Here is a 25,077-nt window from a genome sequence, read left to right on the forward strand (position 1 = left end):
TACCACTTCCCCAAACTACTCTTCACTTTTTGAGCAAGGCTGGCTTTGATAGTTTATTTTGGTCGCTGCGAAACAATGTTGCACAGATGGCTGCGAATGGGCCCACATATCTTGCGAAAAATATCTTCTGAAGATAAACAGCAAACCATGAAGTCTGCACTCTTCCACATTTTTTTAATGGGGGATGTATCCTGAACACAATTCAGCAATATTAATACATATAGTGATTTCATTTCACATTCTTAACCGCTTTGTCCTCAAGGGCATCGCGGGCGTGCTGGAGCCTATTCCAGCTATCTTTGCGCAGTAGGCGCGGTACACCCCTGAACATGTTGCTAGCCAATCGCCGACATACATTGACTTGAAAAATGTAAACGCTGTATTTCAACCGTATGTTTTAAGTGACCCATTAAACTGTTTGTTTTATTTGGGGTTGATCAACAATGTATATATACAGGTATATATACTGTATATATACATATATACACTGTATACACACACACACACACACACACACACACATTGGGATAGTTGGGATATGCAAAAAAAAAGACTTATGGATTATATTCTGATGTGGATCAAAATTGGATGAATGCCAATGTGAGAACAGCGTGAATTTTTGTAATGTGTTTTTCAATAGAAAAATGTTGGTCAACATTTTTTTTAAATGGAATTTTGATTTAGTTTGAGTGAGACATGAACTACTACGTATCATGTGGGAACAATTTATCCTTTGACACACTGAATGAGGCCATTTTAATGCCAATCAAGACCTAAGTTTTAAATTCATTGATTCAATGCATTTCAAGACCTTCTAAAGATTTTTAGAAACTTTGTCCTCAGTAGGCTGCATTTATATTAGTCATTCTTTGCAAAAGATATAGAATATATCTCTGCGAAATTGTTTCGTTAAATGTCTACATGGGTTGCTCCAGGGTTCTGAAGTGTGCGCAAATATCCGCTGCTTAAAAGGTTATAACAATGTTGTTACTGATACTTTGACTGAACCATCGATGGCACTTTGCATTCTGGAAATTTAAATGACGAAAAAAATAGCCAGTCTTTAAGAGCACACTAAAATTGAAAACATTCAGCATTTTATCATGCTGGATATTGGGAAGCAACAACCAACATGCCTCATCTGCTCCCCTCACAGCTTTTTTACGGTTTTGTTTTGTTTTTTTTCCTACTCAGTGGGCAGTCGAATACGGGCTTGTGCATTCATGTGGCGCATATGTGTAACGTACATACACAAAGTGTGTCAAACACTCGCACTGGCCTATATTGACACTCATTACAGGACGGCCGCTTCGCCTATGGTGCCTGGCGGCTGGCGCGCAAATGAGTTGCGCGGATGCTCGTGTGGACCTTTTCACCATGATGTCACAAAGACTGGAGATCCAGATGGTAAAAACTCCGACTGCCCCGCTTTGGGGTATATCTGGCATCACAGCCCCAAAGCCAACAAGTTTGTGACATCATTTTCAGTTTCAGTTTCCGGAAGCAGCCTGGGGCCTACTTAGAAACATTCTGAAAATGTCTGTACGTGCGCTATTGCGAGATTTGCGGCCAAAATGTGAGCGCAGGAGGACGGACGTGCTGCTTCAAAACGCAACCAGACAGACTAAACATTTGGGCAAGAAGAGCTCCGGCTTTGAGTGTGAGCCCACAAATACACAAAGCCCTGCTGTCAAGCCAGCAAGACGGATTGAGGCTAAGATTACGCAACAACCATCTGACCAAAGTTTGGGGGAAAAATATGCCTCAAAGTTCTCTGAGGGGCCCCACGCAGTGAGGGAAATCAAAATGATTGTTTACTGATCTGACAGTGTGTGCTGGACTCCAGGTGCCCCATACAGTGCACCACCGACGGACATAAGGAAAACAAACAATCCAAACCAAATGTCTGTCATAGTACAGAGACTCTCTTGGGAGGAGGCAACATTCCCACAGTGGTGCACCCAAACAACTGTCAGATCCACCACCCTACATTTGTCTCCGAAATAACCAACACTGGTCTAACTATGATGTGGCGCAAAGTTGTGCCCTGTTTCACAGCATTTATGCTGTTTAAGAAAATAAAGCGAGAGTGAAGAAACACAAACACAAATTGAGAACACCCACAATTAAACTGTTGTAGGCCCCCCACTCACGGCCAGACTGGAAGTCCTGATGGCACTTAGAGATGTTATTTTTCTCCCTCGCTATTCCATCTTTTGGTAATCTGCATGCACTCGGTCGGAGTTTACAACGAGGAGCTCTAAAGCGGGTACACCAGAGTCAAATCCAACCTCCTGACTATTCTGTATTTCTCTGCATGACATGTGGGCACTCTCAGACAACAACAGGAAAACCCACACAAGCATGAGGAGAACATGCAACATTCACACAGAAAGGATGGAACCGCATGGTGTGATTACAACTTTCATTACACACACATGTATATCGAACTGTAGCTGGATCGTAATGCTTGCACATTCGCTCCCTCTTTCTCGCTCTCTGTTGTATGTTGCTGCCCTCAGATTGTGAATTTTTATAATCTCCGCTATCCATATCTAACAGGATTATATTGTAATGCTTCCTACAGCAGAAAAGACCAATACACTCAATGACAGCTTACGGACTTCATTCCGATGAATAGGATGTACTTTGTGAGGGAAAATCTTTAACCTTTTTCACATTATAGTGCCAAACAAATCGTTTTTTAAATTTCTTTTTTTTTGGGGGGGGGGGGCATAATCTAAACCCTAAAACCCTTAAGTGACGCTTTATATAAAAAGCACTGGAAGCTACAGTATGACATTTGTGGTCCTCATTCACACATACACACACACACACACACACACACACGCACACACACACACACACACACATACACACAAACTGATTCATAATTCATTGCAATAAGATGGACACACTGGATGTATCATTCATGAGTGCAGAAAGAAAACATTCCCCAATGTTAAAAAAAAGTGTTGTTACTATAGCAACAGCATCGAGAGCGTCATTAACCATGAATGTTACATTTCACCACAATGACACGTGTCTGGTAAGGATTTGAACTCAATATTACAAACAAAAATATAAATGAAACACTTTAGTGTGTGGTCTGATTTACCGGTACATGCGTGACCACACAAACATTGTCTCTCTCTCTTTTATTTTATTTATTTTCTTGTGAGCCAACATCAGATTCCCTCCCGCTAGAGCGAAGTGAAGAAATAATGGAGTGACTAAGGCCTTTTGAAACCCTCACATGTGGCAAGTAGAGCCGTAGTTGGTGATTCCGATCAATCAGACACATTCTTGCTCCATTTGTCACTCGGTAAGCCACGCACCTTAAAGGCACACTTTCTTTCTAAAAGAGGAGACGTCTGGCTCACTGACTGTTCACACCATCAACGAGACGGAGAGTGGAACTGTCACTTTGCCCGCACTAACGACTAACAAACAAAGAAAAACAAACTAACAAAAAAAACCCAACCCCAGCTGCTGGAAAGTTTGAGTGGTTTTCAAATGATGACTTTTTAAAACAGTGGTGCACCGTGAAACCAGTTGCTTGCTCACGCCTATTATTCAGCCATTAAAATAAAAGAAAGCACAGGGCAGCCAAAGCACAGGGAAAAAAAAGCAGCACAATAAGGTTTGCGGCACAGTGCGAAATTACATAAGTAAACTTGCCGTCCAACCTCAGTGGCTTTGCTCCTTGCAGCTCTCTCCAAACGCAGCATCACAATGCCTCCTGAGTAATCCTTTTCAAAAAAGGTGCTGGAGCAATATGTGATGTATTATGTTTATGGACAGTATAGATGGGCAAATTATTTTTGCCGCTATTCCTGGCAAGCCAGAATACAGTCCAGTGTTAGCTGGCAGTGTTGGCTTGATTAAAGGCCACAACAAAGCACAGAGCCTCTTTTCCACTCAGCGCCACACACGCACGCACGCACGCATGCACACACACACAGACACACACACACAGTTTATTGTATTGTATGTGAGTCCCCTTACTCCCCCTCCATAAATGCACATTATGCTCCACTCTCTCAACTAATTCCACCACCCCGAGTGGCCACAATGGTCAGACAGCTTTGTTATGTCCGTCCTATTGGGCCAGTTCGGATGCAGGCTCATTTGGCCAAAGAGACATCAACACATTTAAATTTGAATGAGTTGAATGTAAAGTGTGTAACTTTCGGTTGAATGATGATTCATCACTCATTTTTCGTCACATATTTTGTCACACGTTGTGGTCAGTAATAGCATAAGGCTATTTTAATCAACTTAGTAAGAGAAGATTTCACTTTCCAATCATAACATTTATATATTGATTTATAATCAATGTATCTTTTTCAATAGTATGTTTCAATACTGTTATTATAAGTGTAAAGGTCACAATATGAAATATGTGCTGTTTTTCCCACACCAACAGTTCAGCCTACTACTACTACTACTACTAAGAATAATAATAATAAAATAGAACAACTGTCCTACCCTTAAATATGACAACGGTTGTTTGATTGCACTACAATGCAGGCAGCAGAGATGAGGAGAATGTATGTTGTCATCACAATCACCAGAAAGGGGAACGCTGAATCAGGATCGGTCAGGTGCTTTCACAAATACACACGCACGCGCACACACACACACACAGATGGGATGTATACAACATATCGCATGAATAATTAGAGTTTGTTTTACAACACTATTGACTTAAGTATGTTAAAGGTAAGCTAACGTTAGTTCAGCTATGTTAAGGACTTTCTTTTTTTTAAATCCTGTACAATATATGATTATTTAGTTTTTGAGTGAGCTTCAGACACCCTTAATGCTCGAATGAAGTGATTTGTTTTTTCAAATGACTGTCATGACAAAAAAAAATCCCAGTAGATGGAGAGTTTACACTGCTTTGGAGTTGCATTCAGCACAGTTTTTGAGTTAATGATAGAGATTAGGGGACAAATTCCGGCTTGCCATATTAATTGTCACAGATAGAAATGCCATCACGTTGGAAGTTGGACAAGTCTGTGCACCTTTGACTCCACCAGATTATATTATGTGTCAATAGAAGTGATACTTAGAAGAAAAAGGGTGTGAGATGGTTTAATACATAGAATGAATGGCAAATAGCATGTAAAAAATCCACAGGCATTCAACTTGAAACCTGGTTGATGAGTGTTGCTCAGGGCGCATTTCTTAGTTGCATACAGGTATGTAATGTTGGTGACCCTCAGGTTTTGAATTGACGTCACCACAACATCACAGGCTGACTTTAAAGTCAAGAGTGCTGACTGCAGTGCTAAAAGCTGGGGATGCTACCTCTTGAGGCAGCACCTGTCACATAGCCGGGTGGTGGTAGACCCCAAAAAGCAGGCAGGAGGGAGGAGCGAGGTGTATTTGAATAATTGTATTTAAAACAAAGAAAACTAAATCCAAAACACACAAAGTCCAAAGTATCAAACAAAAACCATGACTAAATCTAAAACATAACAATGAAGTAAACATGACAGAAAACAAGAGCAAACAGCAACACACATGACAGTAGCGAGAAGCAACAACGAGCCGACACAAGTGTTCGGGCAGGAGTCCTTTTATACAACTAATTACCAAATGACCAACAGGTGTGAAGCTGCCGGGGGAGCCCTGCAGTGCCACCTGTTGGTCCCTAAACCGAATCATGACAGCACCCTCTTTGTAAGTCTCAGAGGAGTGGGGTTGTTCTTGCTGGCATGGTGACATATATATGAAAATGAATTACTTTTGACATATTTGTGCACAAAAACCTAGTTTATGTGCTTTTTGGCCAGAAACTGATATTTTGGGTGAAACCAAACCATGTTGTCCTGCTGAACAAAAATTGCCCAAATCCAAAATAAATGAATCCCACTATGTTAATGGCAGATTTTTAACTAGGACGAGAGGTTGAGTGATTAATCGGGCAATACTTTCATAGGGTGAACACAGTCCATTTCTGCTGCACCAGCAAAGAAGAAGAACGAGAACAACATTGGGTGCAGTGCAGCAGAGACAACACAAAGGCTGGAAAATCTATGATTCACTATATTTGGACCTGGACTACAAAGGGGGCTGCAGGCGACACATGTAGAACACAAGAGGACATACAACAAAAACTGCCGGCTGAAAGAGGAGCGATGTGTGTCGTCCATTTATTCAGACTGATTAGAACTCTATTGTGCTTTGTGTTCGCCGATGGCATCTCGTTCCATGGCCGTCTATTCAAACTTCCTGACCCAGAATGATCAAGTCTCATGCGAGTGAGTTGATGTGCCCAGAGCTTTATGACGTGAATTATGTGAGACCAAGTTAGGCAACAAGGCGAAAGACTTTCAAGGCCAAACATCAAGTCCTTTAGCGGCCTGGATGAGGGATGATGGATCAGTGGATTGATGCACGCATGGCTGAATATACAGTACAGAGTTCCTTGGTATGTAACGGTACCAACTCGGTATCAAGGTTTTGAAACGCAGACTAAACTGAAAGTTGAAGAATACGAGAAGTCACACAAGGTTCCAATGTTTTTTTGTTTGTTTATTCATGGGATTACCGTATATTTATGACTCGGTGACCCATGTTTCATGCTAATTTACACATTATACATTACATGAATATTATAACATTTTAATTGTTAAATATATATAAAAAAGGGTTAGGGTTATGGGATTAGGGTTAGCGGGTTAGGGTTACAGGGGTTAGGGTTCGGAGATTTGGTGATTAGGGTTAGGGTTATGGTTATGGGTCGGGGTAAGGGTGAGGGTTTTGGGTTGAGGTTAGGGTTAAGGGGGGTTAAGGTTAGTGGATATGGGGTTGGGGGGGATTGGGGATTGGGTGTTAGGAGTTAGTGTTATGGGGGTTAGGTTTGGGTGAGGATTTGGGTTAGGATTAAAAAAAATCCAGGAATAGGTTGCCAAACTGCATGTATATGTTGGGGTCAAGAAGAACAAATAATATTATTATGGCTTATTGAGGAGTAACTTGTGACTGTCTCCATGTGCATGTGTACGTCTGTATGATACCGTTTCCGATTGGCTGCTGTGCACCAAACAGAAGGAGCAACACAAGGTCTATTAAAATGAAGCAGAAAATCTGTGGCAAAAACAATTTCATTCTTAATATTTTATAATGTTATTCTGTTTTTTTTTCTTCAAATATAAAGTGCAGTGTTATTGTATAATATTATCGATTTCCAGTATAAACTGCTGTTTTTCTCATGAAAAACGATGTTAGAACATTTTTGTTTCTTTTTCTTTGTGGGAGGCTGAAATGGACTAACGACATTTCAATGATAATACCCATTCCATGATGATTTTAAAAGGCAAATGCCTCGGGTTATAAATGTGATAATCCAACATAATAAAAAGTATATTTATGTTGAAAATATGTTGGAAGTGTAGAACTGTTTTAAAACTCTTTTATTTCACTTTTTTTTCTCCCGATATTGCTGATTTTTAACTAATGCAGGTGGGTCTGCAACATATCTCCTGTGACAAATTTGCTGCAATGGCAATCATTCATAGTGTTTCACTAGTTTGGTTTCAAATGGACTGTAAGGCTGCTATTTCCAACTGCACTGATATTACACTTAAGAATAAAAAAGAGACAAACAACGGATTTACTTTACTTTGTAGATGTGACTGGGGTGTCATTAAGCATCCGAGGTCTTATTTTCCATATGGCCTGATTCCACCACTTAGTGAGCAAACTATCAATTTCCTCTTTATACTCTCACTCACTCACTCACTCACACACACACACAATAGGTAAATATTGCAAACAACACAAGGCAAATCTTGTGTTCTTAAATTGAACCTGTAAAATATTGATTTATTGTATTGAATGGCTTGATGTTTTCTTGTATTTCTTGCTCGGGTGGCCAAGCTCGGGCCCATTGTTCAAATGTGGCCCGTGAAAGTATTTTGTCTGTCTTGGGCTGGCTCTGGGTAGACCTGGTAAAAATCCTTAAAAAAAACAAAAGAAAATGCACTTAAATGGCAGATTAATTACGTGAAGTACAACATACGTTTGTTATTGTTCTTTTTTTGTCAGAATTTTATGGCACTCGAGGTAGAGCTGGATATTTTATAACAATGTGTCTGAACTGTTTTATTTGTATTTCGTTGAGGGGGTCACATCTTGGACACTCCTGATTTTGACTTAGTTGGATGAATTCCCAAGTAGAAGTTTATCAAAATATGCCCTCAAAATATCTGCTTCAAATCAAATTGGCCAATTTCCTCTTTTCCATTTCTGGCATATTTCCTTACGGCTTTTTCACAGGCCTGTTATAACAGACATGTCCACCAAATTTACAATCGGTGGAACTGGTGTCACAGGTCGATTTTTGTAATGTTCCTGGGGCACTCCTGAGTGATTTGGGGGCTTTTGTGTTGAGGACCCCTAAGATGAGAACTGTTGACATATGTTGCTCCACCTTTTGTGTTCAATATGTGACTTAAAGCAGCAGTTCTCCAACTTTTGAAGACAAGTACCAGCTGCAAAAAAATCATTGTGCTCCAACTACCACTACAGGTCTAATGTTTCCATTAAAAATTATGGAGAGGTTTTATACCTAAAGAGAATATTTAATATTACTGCCCCTCCGTGAGTCGTCACCTTACCGTGGTGGAGGGGTGTGTGTGTCCCAATGATCCTAGGAGCTAAGTTGTCTGGGGCTTTATGCCCCTGGCAGGGTCACCCATGGCAAACAGGTTCTAGGTGAGGGGCCAAACAAAGCACGGCTCAAAGACCCCTTATGATGAGAAAAATATATGGACCAAGGTTTCCCTTGCCCGGACGCGGGTCACCGGGCCCCCCCTCTGGAGCCAGGCCTGGAGGTGGGGCTCGTTGGCAAGCGCCTGGTGGCCGGGCCTACACCCATGGGGCCCAGCCGTGCATAGGCAACGTGGGTCCCCCTTCCCATGGGCTCACCACCCATGAGAGGGGTCAAAGGGGTCGGGTGCAATGTGAGCTGGGCGGAAGCCAAAGGCGGGGACCCTGGCGGTCCAATCCTCGGCTGCAGAAGCTAGCTCTTGGGACATGGAATGTCACCTCTCTGGCAGGGAAGGAGCCCGAGCTGTTGTGTGAGGCAGAGAATTTCCGACTGGATATAGTCGGACTTGCCTCCACACACAGCCTGGGTTCTGGTACCAGTTCTCTCGAGAGGGGTTGGACTCTCTTCCACTCTGGAGTTGCTCACGGTGAGAGGCGCAGAGCAGGTGTGGGCATTCTCATTGCCCCCCGGCTCAGTGCCTGTACATTGGGGTTCACACCGGTAGATGAGAGGGTTGCCTCACTCCACCTTCGGGTGGGTGTACGGGTCCTGACTGTTGTTTGTGCATATGCACCAAACAGCAGCTCAGCATACCCACCCTTTTTGGAGTGCTTGGAGGGTGTGCTGGAGAGTACTAATGCTGGGGACTCCCTTGTTCTGCTGGGGGACTTCAATGCTCACGTGGGCAAATACCTTGAGACCTGGAGGGGCGTGATTGGGAGGAACGGCCCCCCCGATCAGAACTCGAGTGGTGTTTTGTTATTGGACTTCTGTGCTCGCCACGGATTGTCCATAATGAACACCTTGTTCAAACATAAGGGTGTCCATATGTGCACTTGGCACCAGGACACCCTAGGCCGCAGTTCGATGATCGACTTTGTAGTTGTATCATCGGATTTGCGACCGCATGTTCTGGACACTCGGTGAAGAGAGGGGCGGAGGTGTCAACTGATCACCACCTGCTGGTGACTAGGCTCCGATGGTGGGGGAAGATGACGGTCCGTCCTGGCAGACCCAAACGTATTGTGAGGGTTTGTTGGGAGCGTCTGGCGGAATCCCCTGTCAGAAGGAGTTTCAACTTCCACCTCCGACAGAGCTTTTCCCATGTTCCGGGGGAGGCGGGGGACATTGAGCCCGAGTGGACCATGTTCCGTGCCTCTATTGTTGAGGCGGCCAATCTGAGTTGTGGCCGTAAGGTGGTTGGTGCCTGTCGTGGCGGCAACCCCCGTACTCGCTGGTGGGCACCAGCAGTAAGGGATGCCGTCAAGCTGAAGGAGTCCTATCGAGCCTTTATGGCCTGTGGGACCCCAGAGGCAGCTGACGGGTATCGACTGGCCAAGCGGAACGCAGCTTCGATGGTCGCCGAGGCAAAAACCCAAGCGTGGGAAGAGTTCGGTGAGGCCATGGAAGCCGACTTCCGGACGGCTTCGAGGAAATTCTGGTCCACCATCCGACGTCTCAGGAGGGGGAAGCAGTGCACCACTAACACTGTGTACAGTGGGGATGGGGCGCTGCTGACTTCGACTCGGGACGTTGTGAACCGGTGGGCAGAGTTCTTCGAAGACCTCCTCAACTCCACCAACACGCCTTCCTTGGAGGAAGCAGAGCCTGGGGACTCTGAGGTGGGCTCTCCTATCTCTGTGGTTGTAGTCACTGATGTGGTTAAAGAGCTCCTCGGTGGCAGTGCCCCAGGGGTGGATGAGATCCGCCGGAGTTCCTCAAGGCTCTGGATGTTTTCGGGCTCTCCTGGTTGTCACGCCTCTGCAACATCGCGTGGTCAACAGGGAGAGTGCCTCTGGATTGGCAGACCGGGTTGGTAGTCCCTCTTTTTAAAAAGGGGGACCGGAAGGTGTGTTCCAACTACAGAGGGATCACACTCCTCAGCCTCCCTGGTAAGGTCTAGTCAGGGTGCTGGAGAGGAGGGTCCGTCAGGAAGTCGAGCCTCAGATTGAGGAGGAGCAGTGTGGTTTTCGTCGCGGCCGTGGAACAGTGGACCAGCTCTACACCCTTAGCAGGGTCCTCGAGGGTATGTGGGAATTCACCCAACCAGTCTACATGTGTTTTGTGGACTTGGAGAAGGCGTTTGACCGTGTCCCTCGGGGAGTTCTGTGGGGGGTGCTTTGTGGGTATGGGGTACCGAACCCCCTGATACGGGCTGTTCGGTCACCACCGATGTCAGAGTTTGGTTTGCATTGCCGGCAGTAAGTCAGAATCGTTTCCAGTGGGGGTAGGACTCCACCAAGGCTGCACTTAGTTATAGATTCCCTTCATAACCTTTATGGACAGAATTTCTAGGCGCAGCCGAAGCGTTGAGGGGGTCCGTTTTGGGGGCCTCAGTATTGCATCCCTGCTTTTTGCAGATGATGTGGTGCTGTTGGCTCCTTCAAACAGGGCTCTCCAACTCTCACTGGAGCGTTTCGCAGCCGAGTGTGAAGCCGTTGGGATGAAGATCAGCACCTCCAAATCTGAAACCATGGTCCTCAGTCGGAAAAGGGTGGAGTGCCCTCTCCGCGTCGGGGAGGAGATCTTGCCCCAAGTGGAGGAGTTCAAATATCTTGGGGTCTTGTTCACGAGTGGGGGCAGGAGGGAGCGGGAGATCGACAGGCAGATCGGTGCAGCGTCTACTGTGATGCGGACGTTGTATCGTTCTGTCGTGGTGAAGAAGGAGCTGAGCCAAGGGCGAAGCTCTCAATTTACCGGTCGTTCTATGTTCAAACCCTCATCGATGGTCACGAGCTATGGGTCGTGACCGAAAGAACGAGATCCCGGTTACAAGCGGCTGAAATGAGTTTTCTCCGCAGGGTGTCCGGGCTCTCCCTTAGAGATAATGTGAGAAGCTCGGTCATCCGTGAGGGGCTCAGAGTCGAGCCACTTCTCCTCCACATCGAGAGGAGCCAGATGAGGTGGCTTGGGCATCTGATTCGGATGCCTCCATGCCCGGAACTCCCTGGTGAGATGTTCCAGGCATGTTCCACCAGGAGGAGACCCCGAGGAAGACCCAGGACTATGTTACCCAGTTGGCCTGTGAATGTCTCTGGATTCCCCGGGGAGAACTGGAAGAAGTAGCTAGGGAGAGGGAAGTCTGGGCTTCCCTGCTAAAGCTGTTGTCCCCGCGACAAATGTTTGCATCACGAGCGGGATCTGCATATCATGAGTGGTACTCATACCACGCTTAGAAAATCCCTGACTTAAACGGTTAAACAATCATGACACTAATGCTTTTCATTTGCCCAACTATGGCGTTTTGCAATGTTTGTAGCATTTGCTGACTCTTACTTTTGGGAATTATTTGGTTGTTTAAAATACATCTTAATCTCTTTGTTTGATGTTTAGTTAGACATTGAACTTCAGGATTCAACTAGGACAACTAGGAGTCGCAATAAACAGTTCAAAGCCTCTTTTTGATGAATAGTTCATGATACGCCCAAGTGCAGCTTATTGTCAAATAAGATGAGTTGCATTCACTGCCACCACACAGCAGAACTCAAAGTCAAGTTCAATTCACAAAGGTCCCAGTCCAAGTCAAGTTCGAGTTCCTAAAGTCCAAGTCCAAATCCAAGGCCAAGTCCAGAGGAGTTCAAGAATAAACTTTAAAACAGAAAAATACTGTTTTCACGATCACGGACATTTCATTATGCTCAACACTAACTGCCACTTGCTTCATGTTTATTTCTTCATTTTTTTTCAGATACCAGCTCTCATTGGTTGGTAAAACCACATTTTATAACCCCACTGTTGGCTAACATGACAGAAAGAAAAATAACTTTGTGGTCAGATTAACCAATCAGATGACAATGTTTTGATCATCTGAAAAACTTTATTTCATGTTTCTTTTGAAGGATGACTTCATAGGAACAAAAACATAGTTGGACTCGGTCAAGTCTATAAAAATATTTTGCAAGACCAATCGCTGAGTCCAAGACAAGTCAGAATTCTACTGCAAAGGAGTCCGAATGAAATCCAAGACAACAAAAAAACCTTTTGAGTTCAGACTCGAGCATTACAGTCCCTGCAAGACAGTTGGGCAGTGAATGCAGTGATGTGAGCAAGTCAGTGCTCTCACTGACACAAACATGACATCAACGTCAGGAATTTCACACACTCAAGCCAAGAGTTGTGACAACGTTTGGACCCTGCAGGGGACCCTCCTATGCCAACATGCCTGCACACAAACAACTGGAACCAATCCGCACTTGTGATTAACACACAAGACAAATCCATAGTGATCCACAGCGGTGGTTTGGGATGTGAACCGGCAGAGGTGTTGTATTAGCATTCTGGCGGGCTTTCAGACAAGACTGCACCAACTCCTCGCACAGCCAACCTGCAGCAGAGCATAACAACAGAAGGAAAGCCAAAACGAGGGAGGGAGGAAGCGAGCAAGAGAGAGCAGCTTGACAGGTAGAAGGGACGCTTGGAGAGTTTCTACAAACAGCCCTTGAAAGAAAGTGTATGAAAAGTCAGCATGCAGAGTTGAGATTTAAAAAAAACAACAACAAAAAACAGATGATTGGGCTACCTTACTATTGACTTTGGCCTTCCTGGCTTCTTTGGTTCTCCTTTCCTTTTTCTCGTTCTCTCGTCTTCGGCCCAGAGCGGAACCCATTTCACCCGCGGACACACTCTGCGTCACACACGCAACCCCGTAGGTCATCTGCGCTCCCCGAGCCTGAACGCCGTCCACATGTCTGCCACGTCCTTCCGATCATGCCACGGACATGTTCCCCTCTCGCTTCCTGCTCTCTCACTGGGCTTGTCAAAGTAGCACATGAACATTCACATGTGGTCTCACTCACACACAAAAACATACACACGCACGCACGCACACACACAAACACTCAACCCGGCATGGACGCATGCGCTGCACAGGCGGGGAGATGGCGAGGGGGAAGTGAGCAGGATGCTGGAGAGATGTGAGAGAGAGGGAGGCAAATTTGTGAGTGGGACAAGAGGGTGGGGATGCGTGAGATACCTTGGTACCGCCAGCACAAATTTCCTTAGGTGACCCTCATCCAACATCCGATTCCTTCGATTTTCTAAAACTATTCACCCACCGAGATCAATCAAATATGGACCCAAGGCTCTGAGTTGTCATGAATAGGTCCTCCCACCTCTTTTTATCATGAAATCCTTCAAGTGATCATCAAACTTGAGATGGCGTCTGAAGGTCTGTCAAGGTCAGTGAGTCCCAACAACAGTTTGGGAAATTATCCAAATTCCACGTCATGATTTCAAAAAGTACTTATTCCAAATAGATTTGCTCATCTAGCTTTCTATGGCACAAAGGCTCCTCCAACACACTTGGTTCAAATGATAAGATCACGAGCAAATGAAATGCTCATTAGCATCTCTTCAGAAGCCTGATAATGATTCTCATCGTTTGAATCAGGAGTGTTGGAGGAGGGGAAACACCTAAAATATGCAGGCTAGAGCCCTCAAGGAACCAGAGTTCCCCAGCCCTGCATTATGAATATTTTTATATTATCTGTCTGCATGTGTTGCTCTACCATTTGTGTTCAAATATCCATTTGCTTATACAATGCGGCGAATGCTATTCTTTAGCTTTAGCGTTCCTATGGAATTTCCTATGATGTGTTATCATTAAGCGAGTGAACTTTAAGACAAAGGTGTTTTTAAAGGGCAAGTCAACCAAAAATATACATATATTTCCAATGGTATGTTCTATGCAGATGACTAAACACGGCATTCCGATTAATATTGCGTTTGTGAGGAATGAATTAAGCTGCAAAATATACCCATTTTTATCCATCCCATTTTGCAACTTGCTGTCAACTAAAAATGACATGACAGTTGCTCATTGCTCTGGTTACAACCGATCGCCACTCATCTTCTGAGCATCACACGACTAAACCCAGAAAACAGGCGAAAAATAAATGAAAAAATTAATGGCTGGCCTCCCCTTTCTTTCTCGCGCCACCTTACCTCTCTGAGCTCATCCGCCCCTACACACCTGCCCGGCGCCTCAGGTCTGTGGACCAGACATTGTTAGAAGTACCAAGAACTAAACTGAGGTTCAGAGGGGATCGAGCCTTTTCTGTTGCTGGTCCCTCTCTCTGGAATGACCTCCCACTGAACATTCAGCAAGTCTCCTCGCTGCCCATCTTCAAAGCCCTCCTCAAAACTCACTTGTATTCTTTGGCATTCGACTCAGCATGACTTAGATTTGTTCTTGATTTTACTGTTTGGTGCTTTCTACTGCCTTTATTACCGATTTGTCTTACTGTTTATTGTGCATGTTAAATTACTCCATGTACAGCACTTTGTATGCAGCGATGGCTGTTTGAAAGTGCTCTATAAATACTGTTGACTTGACTTGACTTTAAATCCAAAGGCAATTCTCTTTGATATTTCATTTGACAGTAAACTTCAACTGGGGGCAATGAATGGATTACAAACTCTTTTTTTCCAACTCATTTGTTCATAAACTGCCAAATTTTACACAATTAGACAAATTCTCTCATTGAAGTAGAAATGTTTGAAAGCCTTGGAATTTGCCCAATGTTTCTGCTTTGAAACTAAAATAGTTGATTTCTTATTTTTCAAACTCTACATGGGCATTTGTATCTACTTCTCCTCAAAATGAACAGCAAACATTGACACAATTCTCTGCTAAAATTAGCCAGTCAAAGTTAAATGAGCTTCGGAATTTAATGTCCCCATCGATCTAAAATAACAGTTTCAATGAGACTCATTTATGTGAATTTCTGAGGATAGCTTCATCCAAGTATGAACTCTAAAATTCATTCACATACCGTCACCAGTAATGAGGTCTTCTTTTCTCTTTTGAGGAGACATCTGAGCAGGGCACAATATGATTGGTTGTTTGCAGAGTTGAGTAAACAAGCCCCCTCTTTGAAATAAATGGGTGGCCAGTCGCTTTTTTTTTCTATTTCTCGGCGAGCAGAGAGTGGGGCGGAGTGGGTGTTGGGGGGGGGGGGGGGGGCGTTGAGCAGTTACGCACGGACGAGGAGGCAAGGAGCAAGACGAAAGATGCTGTGCAAATTCCAGCATACTCAAACGGATGCCTTTATGCTCTATTGATTAATGTGCTGGTGCCAGCACGTACTAATCAGCCCCAAGGACAAAATGAGTAGCTCATGGGTCTCTGAAGAAGAAAATCTTTGAACATGTTTCCGAATATACAAAAAAAAATCAATACAGTATTTTATTAAAAAAAAATTTGATGTTAAAAGAATGTTAAAAGGGGGAAAATGCTTTATTTACCCAAATATTTCAGAATAGGTCACTTTAGGGCTGTAATTTTACTATCGACATATCACAATATTTCTGCTCATGGTTATGAAATTTTTAGAATCTAATATAGAGCCATGCCAAATTGTTACATAGGTGCTTTCGGGCCCGCGCCTTCGAAAAATGTGTGAATTTCAGGGCATGATCAGTTTACATTAATAAGCAATAATATTGTCTGACACATGTTTTCTCATGTGTTACCAATACACTTACAATAGTTGTGTGTTATGCGAAGGATTCCATGCTAATGTGTGAATTATGTGCACACCGTAACTGTCATACTGCATATTTCGCATCCACGATACAGTATATACGACGCACAGGATTCTCTGTGTTATATCGCAAGCAATGCGGGAATTTCCATTCAGAGACACAAAGATCACTCACGAGAAATGGCCTCAGCGAAAGTCTTTGTTTACGCTGTGATTCCGTTAATTATTGCAAGCGGAGGAAATAATAGGATCGCAATACGTGGTTGGGTCGGGCTGAGGCGGTGTCATGACCACGTTGCCAAATAGTGCGTTACTAAAGGGCTCTCCACATGATACTGTATGTGCCACCCACTTACACCACGCTGAGGGCTTTTTATGCAAGCTGAGCATATAAACAGAATGTGCATTTGTGCTGTGCAAATATTACATGCAATTGTCGAGCTCGCTAAGCAGGACAGCAGGAAGGGTGAAGAGGTTATGGGGGTGGGAGGGATTCTAATAATTATGGCCTCATTTTGAACTTTGGCCTGCGGCGAATTAACTCCATGATGGCAAAGTAGGCTAAATGCTCGGACGGTGAATACCCACACGCCGATTGCTTTCTCTGCCGCACTGGATGCACGCTCACACCGGGCCTGGGGGCATCCACCAATCGATGATGATACTGTATATCATTGCTCGATTAAAATAAAACTCTTGAATGCACACACCAAAAGTTTGCGGTGAGACAGATCTTGCTCTAGAAACGCTATATATGTTATCTTTTCACAGCCAATGAGCTTTTTCTTCAATACCATTTACTTTTCATTTTCATAACAAATTTACATTTTGTGTGAACTCAATCTTGTGGGGACTTTGCAACATATTCCACATCATCGCTGAAATTCTGTACAGTATGTCTAAATATGGTCAATTGATTTTTTTTCTAGTATTTGTCTATCCATATGTTGTCTGTTATTTTCATGCATTATTAATTAATTAAAAGTGTTTCAAATAGCTTAAGAAAAAAATCAAAGAACTCTCTTGGACACTTGAACTGTCTGAGAAGCGTCATGTTACTCCGCGAGCTCATCATTCCACGGGGCCCTTGAAATTATATGTCAGCGTAAGACTGAAAGTCTGTTTGTTTGTTTTGTTTTGTTTTAATCACAAGTGAAAACTGTTAGATTAGATTGGTATGAGACTGCTTTGTTAAAAAGTGAGGGAACTAGCCAGTCACAAAGGTAAGTGCGTGCAGTTTTGTTTCTGACTCTCAAACTACTCATTGTTTCATTCATTGCTTCACTCGTGACCCTAAGACGCTTGAAAGTTTGACAAGCTGATGTAACTACACTTGTTTGCTTTTGTTTAAGTTCATTGCTAGACAAGCTGGTAGTCACCAGAGGAGGGAATCGGTCTCAAAATTCAGTGTGATTATTGGCATGTGTGTTCCATGCTTAAAGGAACACCAACAAGCTGCAATTAGAGTATCACATTATACACTCAAAGTAACTGGTGCGGACAATAAGATAAGATATCCTTTATTTGTCCGACACTGGGGAAATTTACAGTGTCACACATGTAATTATTTCAATTATGTAATTGACTAGAATTTTAATAAATGCAAGTGAAAGTACACATTTTCATATTTTGGCTTGAAGAAAAATCCAAATCAAGGCTTTTTATAGCAATGTGCAATGTTTACATATGTATGAAGTGGATACCTGTAAACATGCTTGTAGGCCACCACAAGCACGCACGAACACACGAACACATGCACACACGTGCACACACGCACACACAAACTCACACACACGCTGAGAGGGGAGTGAGCGAAGTAGGAGGAAGATGGTCCAGTGAACCGCTGAGGCACCGTATCTTTCTGGTCTGTTTATTCACAACTCCACACAGTGCTACTACGCAGCAACAAGCCACAGCTCTCTCCCGAAACCTCACATGGTCACACCCTCACGCATTGTAACTTCGGAGCTGCCAACACGTAAGGTCAGCTTTTAAAGTGCACCTTTTCCACATAGCCCGTTCATTCTGTAGTTCCTACAAAAATACATACTGTCCAATGATGGATTCTAAAACAGGCCAATCACCGAACACACCTTTCAAGGAAAGCTTTTGAACAATATACTGCATTTAGCAAAAGATCCCACTCGCTGCCACACAAAAGGAATTGGCCTGAGGCGCTGATCATTTCCATTAGAGAATAACTGGAGAGAAGTGCTACTTTTCCTGCTCTTTTTCAATGTTTGTGCTGCTGAATGTATTACCGCCGCAATTATAGGAGAAGAAGCAGAAGGCAGAAAAAATGTATAGTAGATGTTAATAATTCATGAGAGTGAAATTTTAAGTCCAATGTGGGGATGTCTCCCAACTTGTGCAGTCACTAATTACTCAGTGTCCATCCATCCATCCATTTTTTAATCCACTTCTCCCCACAAGGGTCACAAGCATGTTGGAGACGAATTTTATGTGTTCCTTTCACGTGCCATGGGTAAATTTAGAATGTAGGAGGAAACCGGAGTACCCAGAGAAAACCCACACAGACACGGGGAGAATATGCAAATTCCAGACATTCCAGGCAGATGAGCTGACCAGTCGAGCACTGTGCTGCCCTTAGTCAAAATGTTAAGAGCCATATTGTATTTTTTTTCTCCCACCGCAATTGAAAACAAATTGTCGAAATTTGCAGCAAAGCAGTTTCCCGCACTGCCCGCTGTCATTGAGCATTTTGATTAATCTTTCAAGACCCACAGAATGTTGTGTTCTGTCCCAATGCCTTTCAATGGAAAGGTAGACTCACTCCTTTTTACAGAAAAAAAATGTTCATCCCTCTTTCCCGGAGCAACACACTGCATGGCTGTCCTAGCTGTGACAAACTGAGTTTCACCTCCTAATCTTTATCTTCTCATCAAAGCTGTTAAATCTTGAATCCAAAGTGATGCAACACCGCCACCTACAGGCATTCTTCGTCATTACAGTGGCTCACAAACCTGAATTTGACAGACAAGCTGGGCGAGACCTGCCTCCATGGCTACCTGTTGAAAAATATATTTTACGAATATATACGTCTCTGGCAGTAAATGGGGGAATTCCAGTGGTCGAATATGAATGTCACGTCTCGTGCCCGCCAGCAGGTGGCGGTTTTTTCCCTCCGTCATCTGCACACCTGTCCGTAATTTCGGGCTGATTATCCTCTTTTATTAAGAGGCTCCGGCAGTCCTCTCACTGCCGGAGAATTCCTTACCGTGCCATTGCTCTCTCGCGCTATTTCCTCGATTGTTATTACTCGCTGCCTTTTTGCCTTACGGCCACTACTCTTGTTATTCGCATTGCATCTAAATTGTTATTGCTCTAGTTTACTGATTTCTGTACGTCCTCGCTCTTTGTTTTTCCGCGAGCGTTTTCGGTTGTTTTCCTTATTTCCTGGTCCTTATTTGACCAGCGTTTTTTGTTACCGTTTTCCCTGTCGGGCTCTTTCTGTTAGTTATTAAAACCTTTTGTGTTTCATACAAGATCTTTTCGTGTCTGCTTTTCCTGGGATCCACCTCGTTATTTTTGTTGTGCACGAGGCGATCTTTCATCGCCTCGGGCGCAACGTGACAATGAACAGTAGTTCAAATATTGTTTTTGTATAATATGCCGCCATAAACATAATTTATTGGTGCTGGATCCAAATCATATGAGGTATAGTCAGCGAAATTCAAAACTATTAGCAACTGATTTAGGTGAAAAACTGAAGTTACCTGTTCCCTTATCGCTAGTAAAATAAAAATAATTCGACCAAAACAGTCTGGCCTGCTGTGTCTGTTCATAAACATTCAAACAATTCCCTGTGATGTCAGGGTAATGGAGGACACTGCTTAACTCATTAACTCCTTTAAGACTAGTCTTTTCAGACTAGTCTAGTCTAGATTTGGCTGGTACTGAATGAGTTAAGTACAAATGAATGAACTCAGGGGCATGCTGCGCTTTGACTAAAGTCTTCTTTTTTAATGAATAAAAGGCTGGATACGCAATGATGCATGACTGACCATTATGAAGATGATGGATCAAAAACAATAAATATTACACTAAAAATACCGTATTTTCCGCACTATAGGGTGCTTCAGAGTATAAGGTGCACTTTCAATAAATGGCCTATTTTAAAAGTGTTCATATATACAGTAGGGCACACGGCATTATAAGGCGCATAGAATAGAAGCTACAATAGTGGCTGAGTTGCATTATGCATTCACTAGAATCTCGTGGTCAAACTACGGCCCGTGGGCCAGATCCGGCCCGTTGTTCTTCTTAATCCGACCCGCCGTAGATTGGTGCACAATTAAGGTTTGATTGCATTAATTTAGTTTGGACTTGAAATGACAGGTATTTCAACACCATGTGGCGCAGTTACTTCAAGTTGCAGAGCACAGGGAGGGAGGGCAAGACAAAGAAAGAGGGAGAGAGTAATGACCATGGAAGGGAAAGTGATATGTACTGTATCTGATTAAACGATTGGGGGGAACAAAGTACAAAACATTCAGGAGACGCCTGGAGTCGGAAAGAGTCAAATCTACGAGACTTTGAAAAACAAGGAAGCGATTCTTACTCAGTCCGATGCTAGCAATTTCCATGCTCAGAGTGAATTGCTTGTGGCTCGAGTAAATGAACATTTCCTAAAATGGTTTGATTGTTATCATGTTAAAAACTTTCCGCAAACTGGACCGCTAATAAGAGCAGTCAAATGTGTAGAGCGTGAACAACAGGAGGCTCAGTACACATCCTTGAGGTGAACCGGTGCCGAGTGTGATGGTGGAGGAGAATGTTACATTATTACTGGCATACAAAGACATTGTGATATCGTCTTTATTTTCTATTTCTATTTCTAACCTTTGGCCCGGCCCTCCACAATATTTTCTGCTTCTCATTTGCCCTGGAAAATAATTGCCCATCCCTGCACTAGATGAAGCTCGGCTAAAGGGAATACAATACACCTTTATTTATATAGTGCTTTCACAACCGCTGCAGCTGTAACAAAGTGCTCTACAGAACATTTAAAATACTATGTCCAAGAAATCACAATATTGATCCGTATAAAAGGTGCATCGGATTATAAGGCGCACTGTCGGCTTCTGAGACAATTGAATGCTTTTGGGTGTGCCTTATAGTGCGTAAAATACGGTGCGCAATGTTAATTCTTGCACAACCTTAGTTAGCTGCTGTAGTTAGATTCCAATTAGTACATTGGACATCTCCCATGTGACGCCCTCCATGATGGCAGTCCATCATTTGAAATGAGGAACGACACAAAAATCCAAAGAAAAAGCAAAAACTGCAGGCAATTAATCCATCATGAATGGTGCTCGTTTCAGAGTGATCGAGAAGTATTTAGCTGTTGACAAAGTCTGCAGATGCTTGGTGTGTTTAGGGCTAACAGTGTTCTGTCCCTACTAATTGCGCATTTCTTCACATACGAACACAACACAAGCAGGACGCAACATCGTCAAAGCAGAAAAAGAAAAAGCATTCCCAGCAGTGGGCTCTTACCTTTGTGTGGAGCTTGGACAGCTGTTTCTCATCCAGGTATGACTGAGTGTACACGCGTCTTTTGTAGCGGAACTGAAACACACACAGAGCTAAATCAATATAAGACTTAACAACAATCTCGGGGAGTGTCAAGATTTTGTGTGATTCAAGGATTGTTTGCAGACAGCATCAATAATACCACGTTTTGGCTTGATTTGTGCCGCATGGTTCATTTGAGACACATTTTGTTTACTGTCAAGTGGCACGATTGGGAAATGTGTTCTTGGAGCAGAAATAGAAATGAATAATTTCTGATCAAAGGTAAGCCTCTTTCAAATGTGGATAAAAATCAGATATGTATTTGATATCTGCGAATGTGACCGTGAACCAACAGATTGAAGATAGCGTGTCAATTCCAGCTTGATGTCAAACAAATACAGTGACTGGTGACGTATACACAACCGTTGACCGAGCAACACAAATAAACACCTTAAAAAACACCATCTGTAAATCTAAATTATAGTGAAAGCATCAAATCACTCGTGGCAAATGGGATCCATCAAGTGGTCCGCAAAAGATTTATTGAATTAAATACAAAATAATATACAGTACATTTTAAGCATGAAATATCATCAGACATATTTGAAAGAATGAAAATATGAATCCAATGGCAAGAAAAGCAAGACATAATACAAATTCTGCAACAAAAACAAAGTCAAGGAAAACTCAAATTCAAATTTGCATGAAATCTTTAAGCACGCTTTATGGTTTAAAAAAATCTTTACTACAACTTAAATTTTACTTTTACAGGTAATACATTTCAAAGAGATCGTTATTAAAGTTTTTTTTTCTACTTATGAGTGCAGTACAAATGTTCAAATGATGTCATAGTGGCTTAGGTATAATAATCACCGTACTTTCCACACTGGTGAGTAGCAACAAGTTCCTTGGTGTGCACATCTCTGAAGACCTGACCTGGAGCCTATTTACTACCTCACTGGCCAAAAAAGCCCACCAGCGCCTGTACTTCCTCCGCAAACTAAGAAGAGCAAGAGCCCCGCCCCGATGATGCAGACTTTCTATAGAGGCACCATTGAGAGCATCTTGAGCAGCTGCATCACCGTGAGGTACGGCGCGTGCACTGTGCCCTGCAGAAAGAGTCTGCAGCGCATTGTGAGAGCGGCTGAGAAGATCATTGGTGTCTCTCTTCCTCCACTCGCCGACACTTACAACTCTCGTCTAACCCGCCAAGCCCCCCACATCGCAGTTGAACCCACCGACCCGTCTCACAGACTCTTCGGCGTGCTGCCGTCGGGGAGGAGACTGCTATGTCTCTCTGCTAAAACCGCCAGGCTCAACAACAGTTTAATCCACCAGGTGGTCAGGAGACTCAACTCCCCATCTGACATCTTGCATTGATTATTGCACTGAAAACAAGTTACTACAAATATGCAACAATCACAAGTGCCCTTGATTGTCTGTTGTTGCTATTTGTTCATTCATTTTATTTATTTTTATTTAACATATTTATATATTTATGTCTCAGGACATTTTAACATAAATATTAGCTGTTTGTGTTCAATGCACTACATGTTTGCACTGTAGTTGAGAGAGGAAGGTAATTTCATCTGTGCTCTATGTTACACATCGAGCATATTTGCCAATAAAAGCTGTCTTGACTTGACTAGAAGGCGCTTCGAGGTATAAGGCGCACCTTCAATAAATGGCCTATTTTAACACTATTTTCATATACACAGGTCGCAGCGCATTTCGGGCACATCGAATAAAAACTACAATCGTGGCTGCACAACCGCAGCCACTAGATGAAGCTACACTAAAGGAAAAACAATACAATACAATACAACTTTATTTATATCGAGCTTTCACAACCGCTGCAGCTTTTAACATAGAGCTTTAGAGAACAGTTCAAATACTACATCCAAGAACTCAGAATGATTATAAGGCACGCTGTCGACTGGAGAAAATTGAATGCTTATAGTGTGGAAAATACGGTAAATCTTATTAGGAATGAAAATACAGTTACCTGCAAGCTGGATAATAATGGTGGCCATAAAAAGTATCAACACTCACCATAATTTGTACATTTTCATGTAGGGGTGTAGTACTCATATTTGTTACCAGCGGTTTTAGAAATTAAGTTATTTCAAGGGGGCAGTAAATTGATACCGTGATACAAGCCGTACACTGTGTGACATTTCTTCAGCGTGAACCCATGAAGACAGGAAATAAAATATTTACGTGAGGGTCACACTCACTTTTGTGAGATACTTAAGGCATTAAATGGGAATTGTGCACATGCATGTGTCATGCAAATCCAGCCTCTTTTACACCAGGCAACACCAGCAAAACGCTCCATGGAAAAAAAATGACGTTAAACTCATGTCATCCTGTCAGTCAGGCCATCGCCTCAGGGGAAGTAAGTGCGGGTCAATCAATGACACGCACAGCACGACTACACTGTAACACTCGGAAAACACACAAAGAAAGCTGCTGGACCTGAATGGATGCTTTTTTTTTTTTTTTTTTTTTTTTTGGCAAGCACAACGGTGAAAGGAAAACTGACAGAAACATGTGAAGTGCAGATCAATAATCCATATGACAATATTGGATCCCTTTATAATATCATTGCACTCCGTTTTCCACACGAGTGATCCAACCAGTCATCTGTCAGTCATGGAGTTTGACATTATATCACTATACAGCGGGGGCCTGGGAACACACATACACACACACACACACACACACACACACACACACACACACACACACACACACACACACACACACACACACACACACACACACACACACACACACACAGTAAAATGTTAAAGAAATAACCTGAATAATATAGCTAATTACTGATTGCTAGGCGACAGGAAGTCTTTAGCCTTAATGAGCCTCAAGTTTACAACACAGACAACTATCAGTGATAATGATGGTGAATAATATCGTCGCGCCATATCGCAGAAGATAAGGGTATGACACTCATCTTGATTTCAACCATGCTCAAAAAAAAGTGCAGGGGAGCAAGACAGCCACTGTTGAAGAGTGTGTGACGTTTTTATACCGCAGTCGTAACGCGTCATTTTACTCGCTACGTTTCCCATCGTGATGGATGAGCCTTGGGATTCAGTCCAAGACACATCCCATATACTACTGGTGGGCTTGGGTCAATCAATGTTCACTCATGTTCAGATGCCAGGTTATGATATAAAAAAAAGATTAATTAAAAACGTTTTCAGTCATTAATGTGATCCATACCATGTGTAATTAAATTAAAAGATC

The 25,077-nt window shown here is 43.1% G+C and overlaps 2 protein-coding genes across 15 annotated transcripts in view; one reads left to right on the top strand and one right to left on the bottom strand.

The window, feature by feature from the left end:
- Nucleotides 1–3,462, top strand: part of LOC127597330 (lithostathine-1-alpha-like) — a 172,012-nt gene extending 168,550 nt beyond the window's left edge. The window contains exon 6 of the mRNA XM_052060326.1: nt 3,407–3,462. Coding sequence (XP_051916286.1) covers nt 3,407–3,447 — 41 coding nt within the window. The 3' untranslated portion in view covers nt 3,448–3,462. The remainder of the gene's footprint in view (nt 1–3,406) is intronic.
- shank3a (SH3 and multiple ankyrin repeat domains 3a) overlaps nt 1–25,077 on the bottom strand; it is a 209,004-nt gene that overhangs the window by 90,516 nt on the left and 93,411 nt on the right. For 12 of the 14 annotated variants that reach the window (XR_007961621.1, XM_052060202.1, XM_052060200.1 and 9 more), the window contains one exon: nt 21,790–21,861. Coding sequence is in view for 12 of the 14 variants with exons in the window: in XM_052060202.1 (XP_051916162.1) it covers nt 21,790–21,861 (72 nt within the window). In the remaining 2 variants the exon portion in view is untranslated. Of the gene's footprint in view, nt 1–13,304; nt 13,979–21,789; nt 21,862–25,077 lie in introns of those variants that run through there. The other 2 variants (XM_052060209.1, XM_052060212.1) reach the window with 2 other exon arrangements.

The sequence above is a fragment of the Hippocampus zosterae genome, chromosome 3, assembly GCF_025434085.1.
Source record: "Hippocampus zosterae strain Florida chromosome 3, ASM2543408v3, whole genome shotgun sequence".
Lineage (NCBI taxonomy): Eukaryota > Metazoa > Chordata > Actinopteri > Syngnathiformes > Syngnathidae > Hippocampus > Hippocampus zosterae.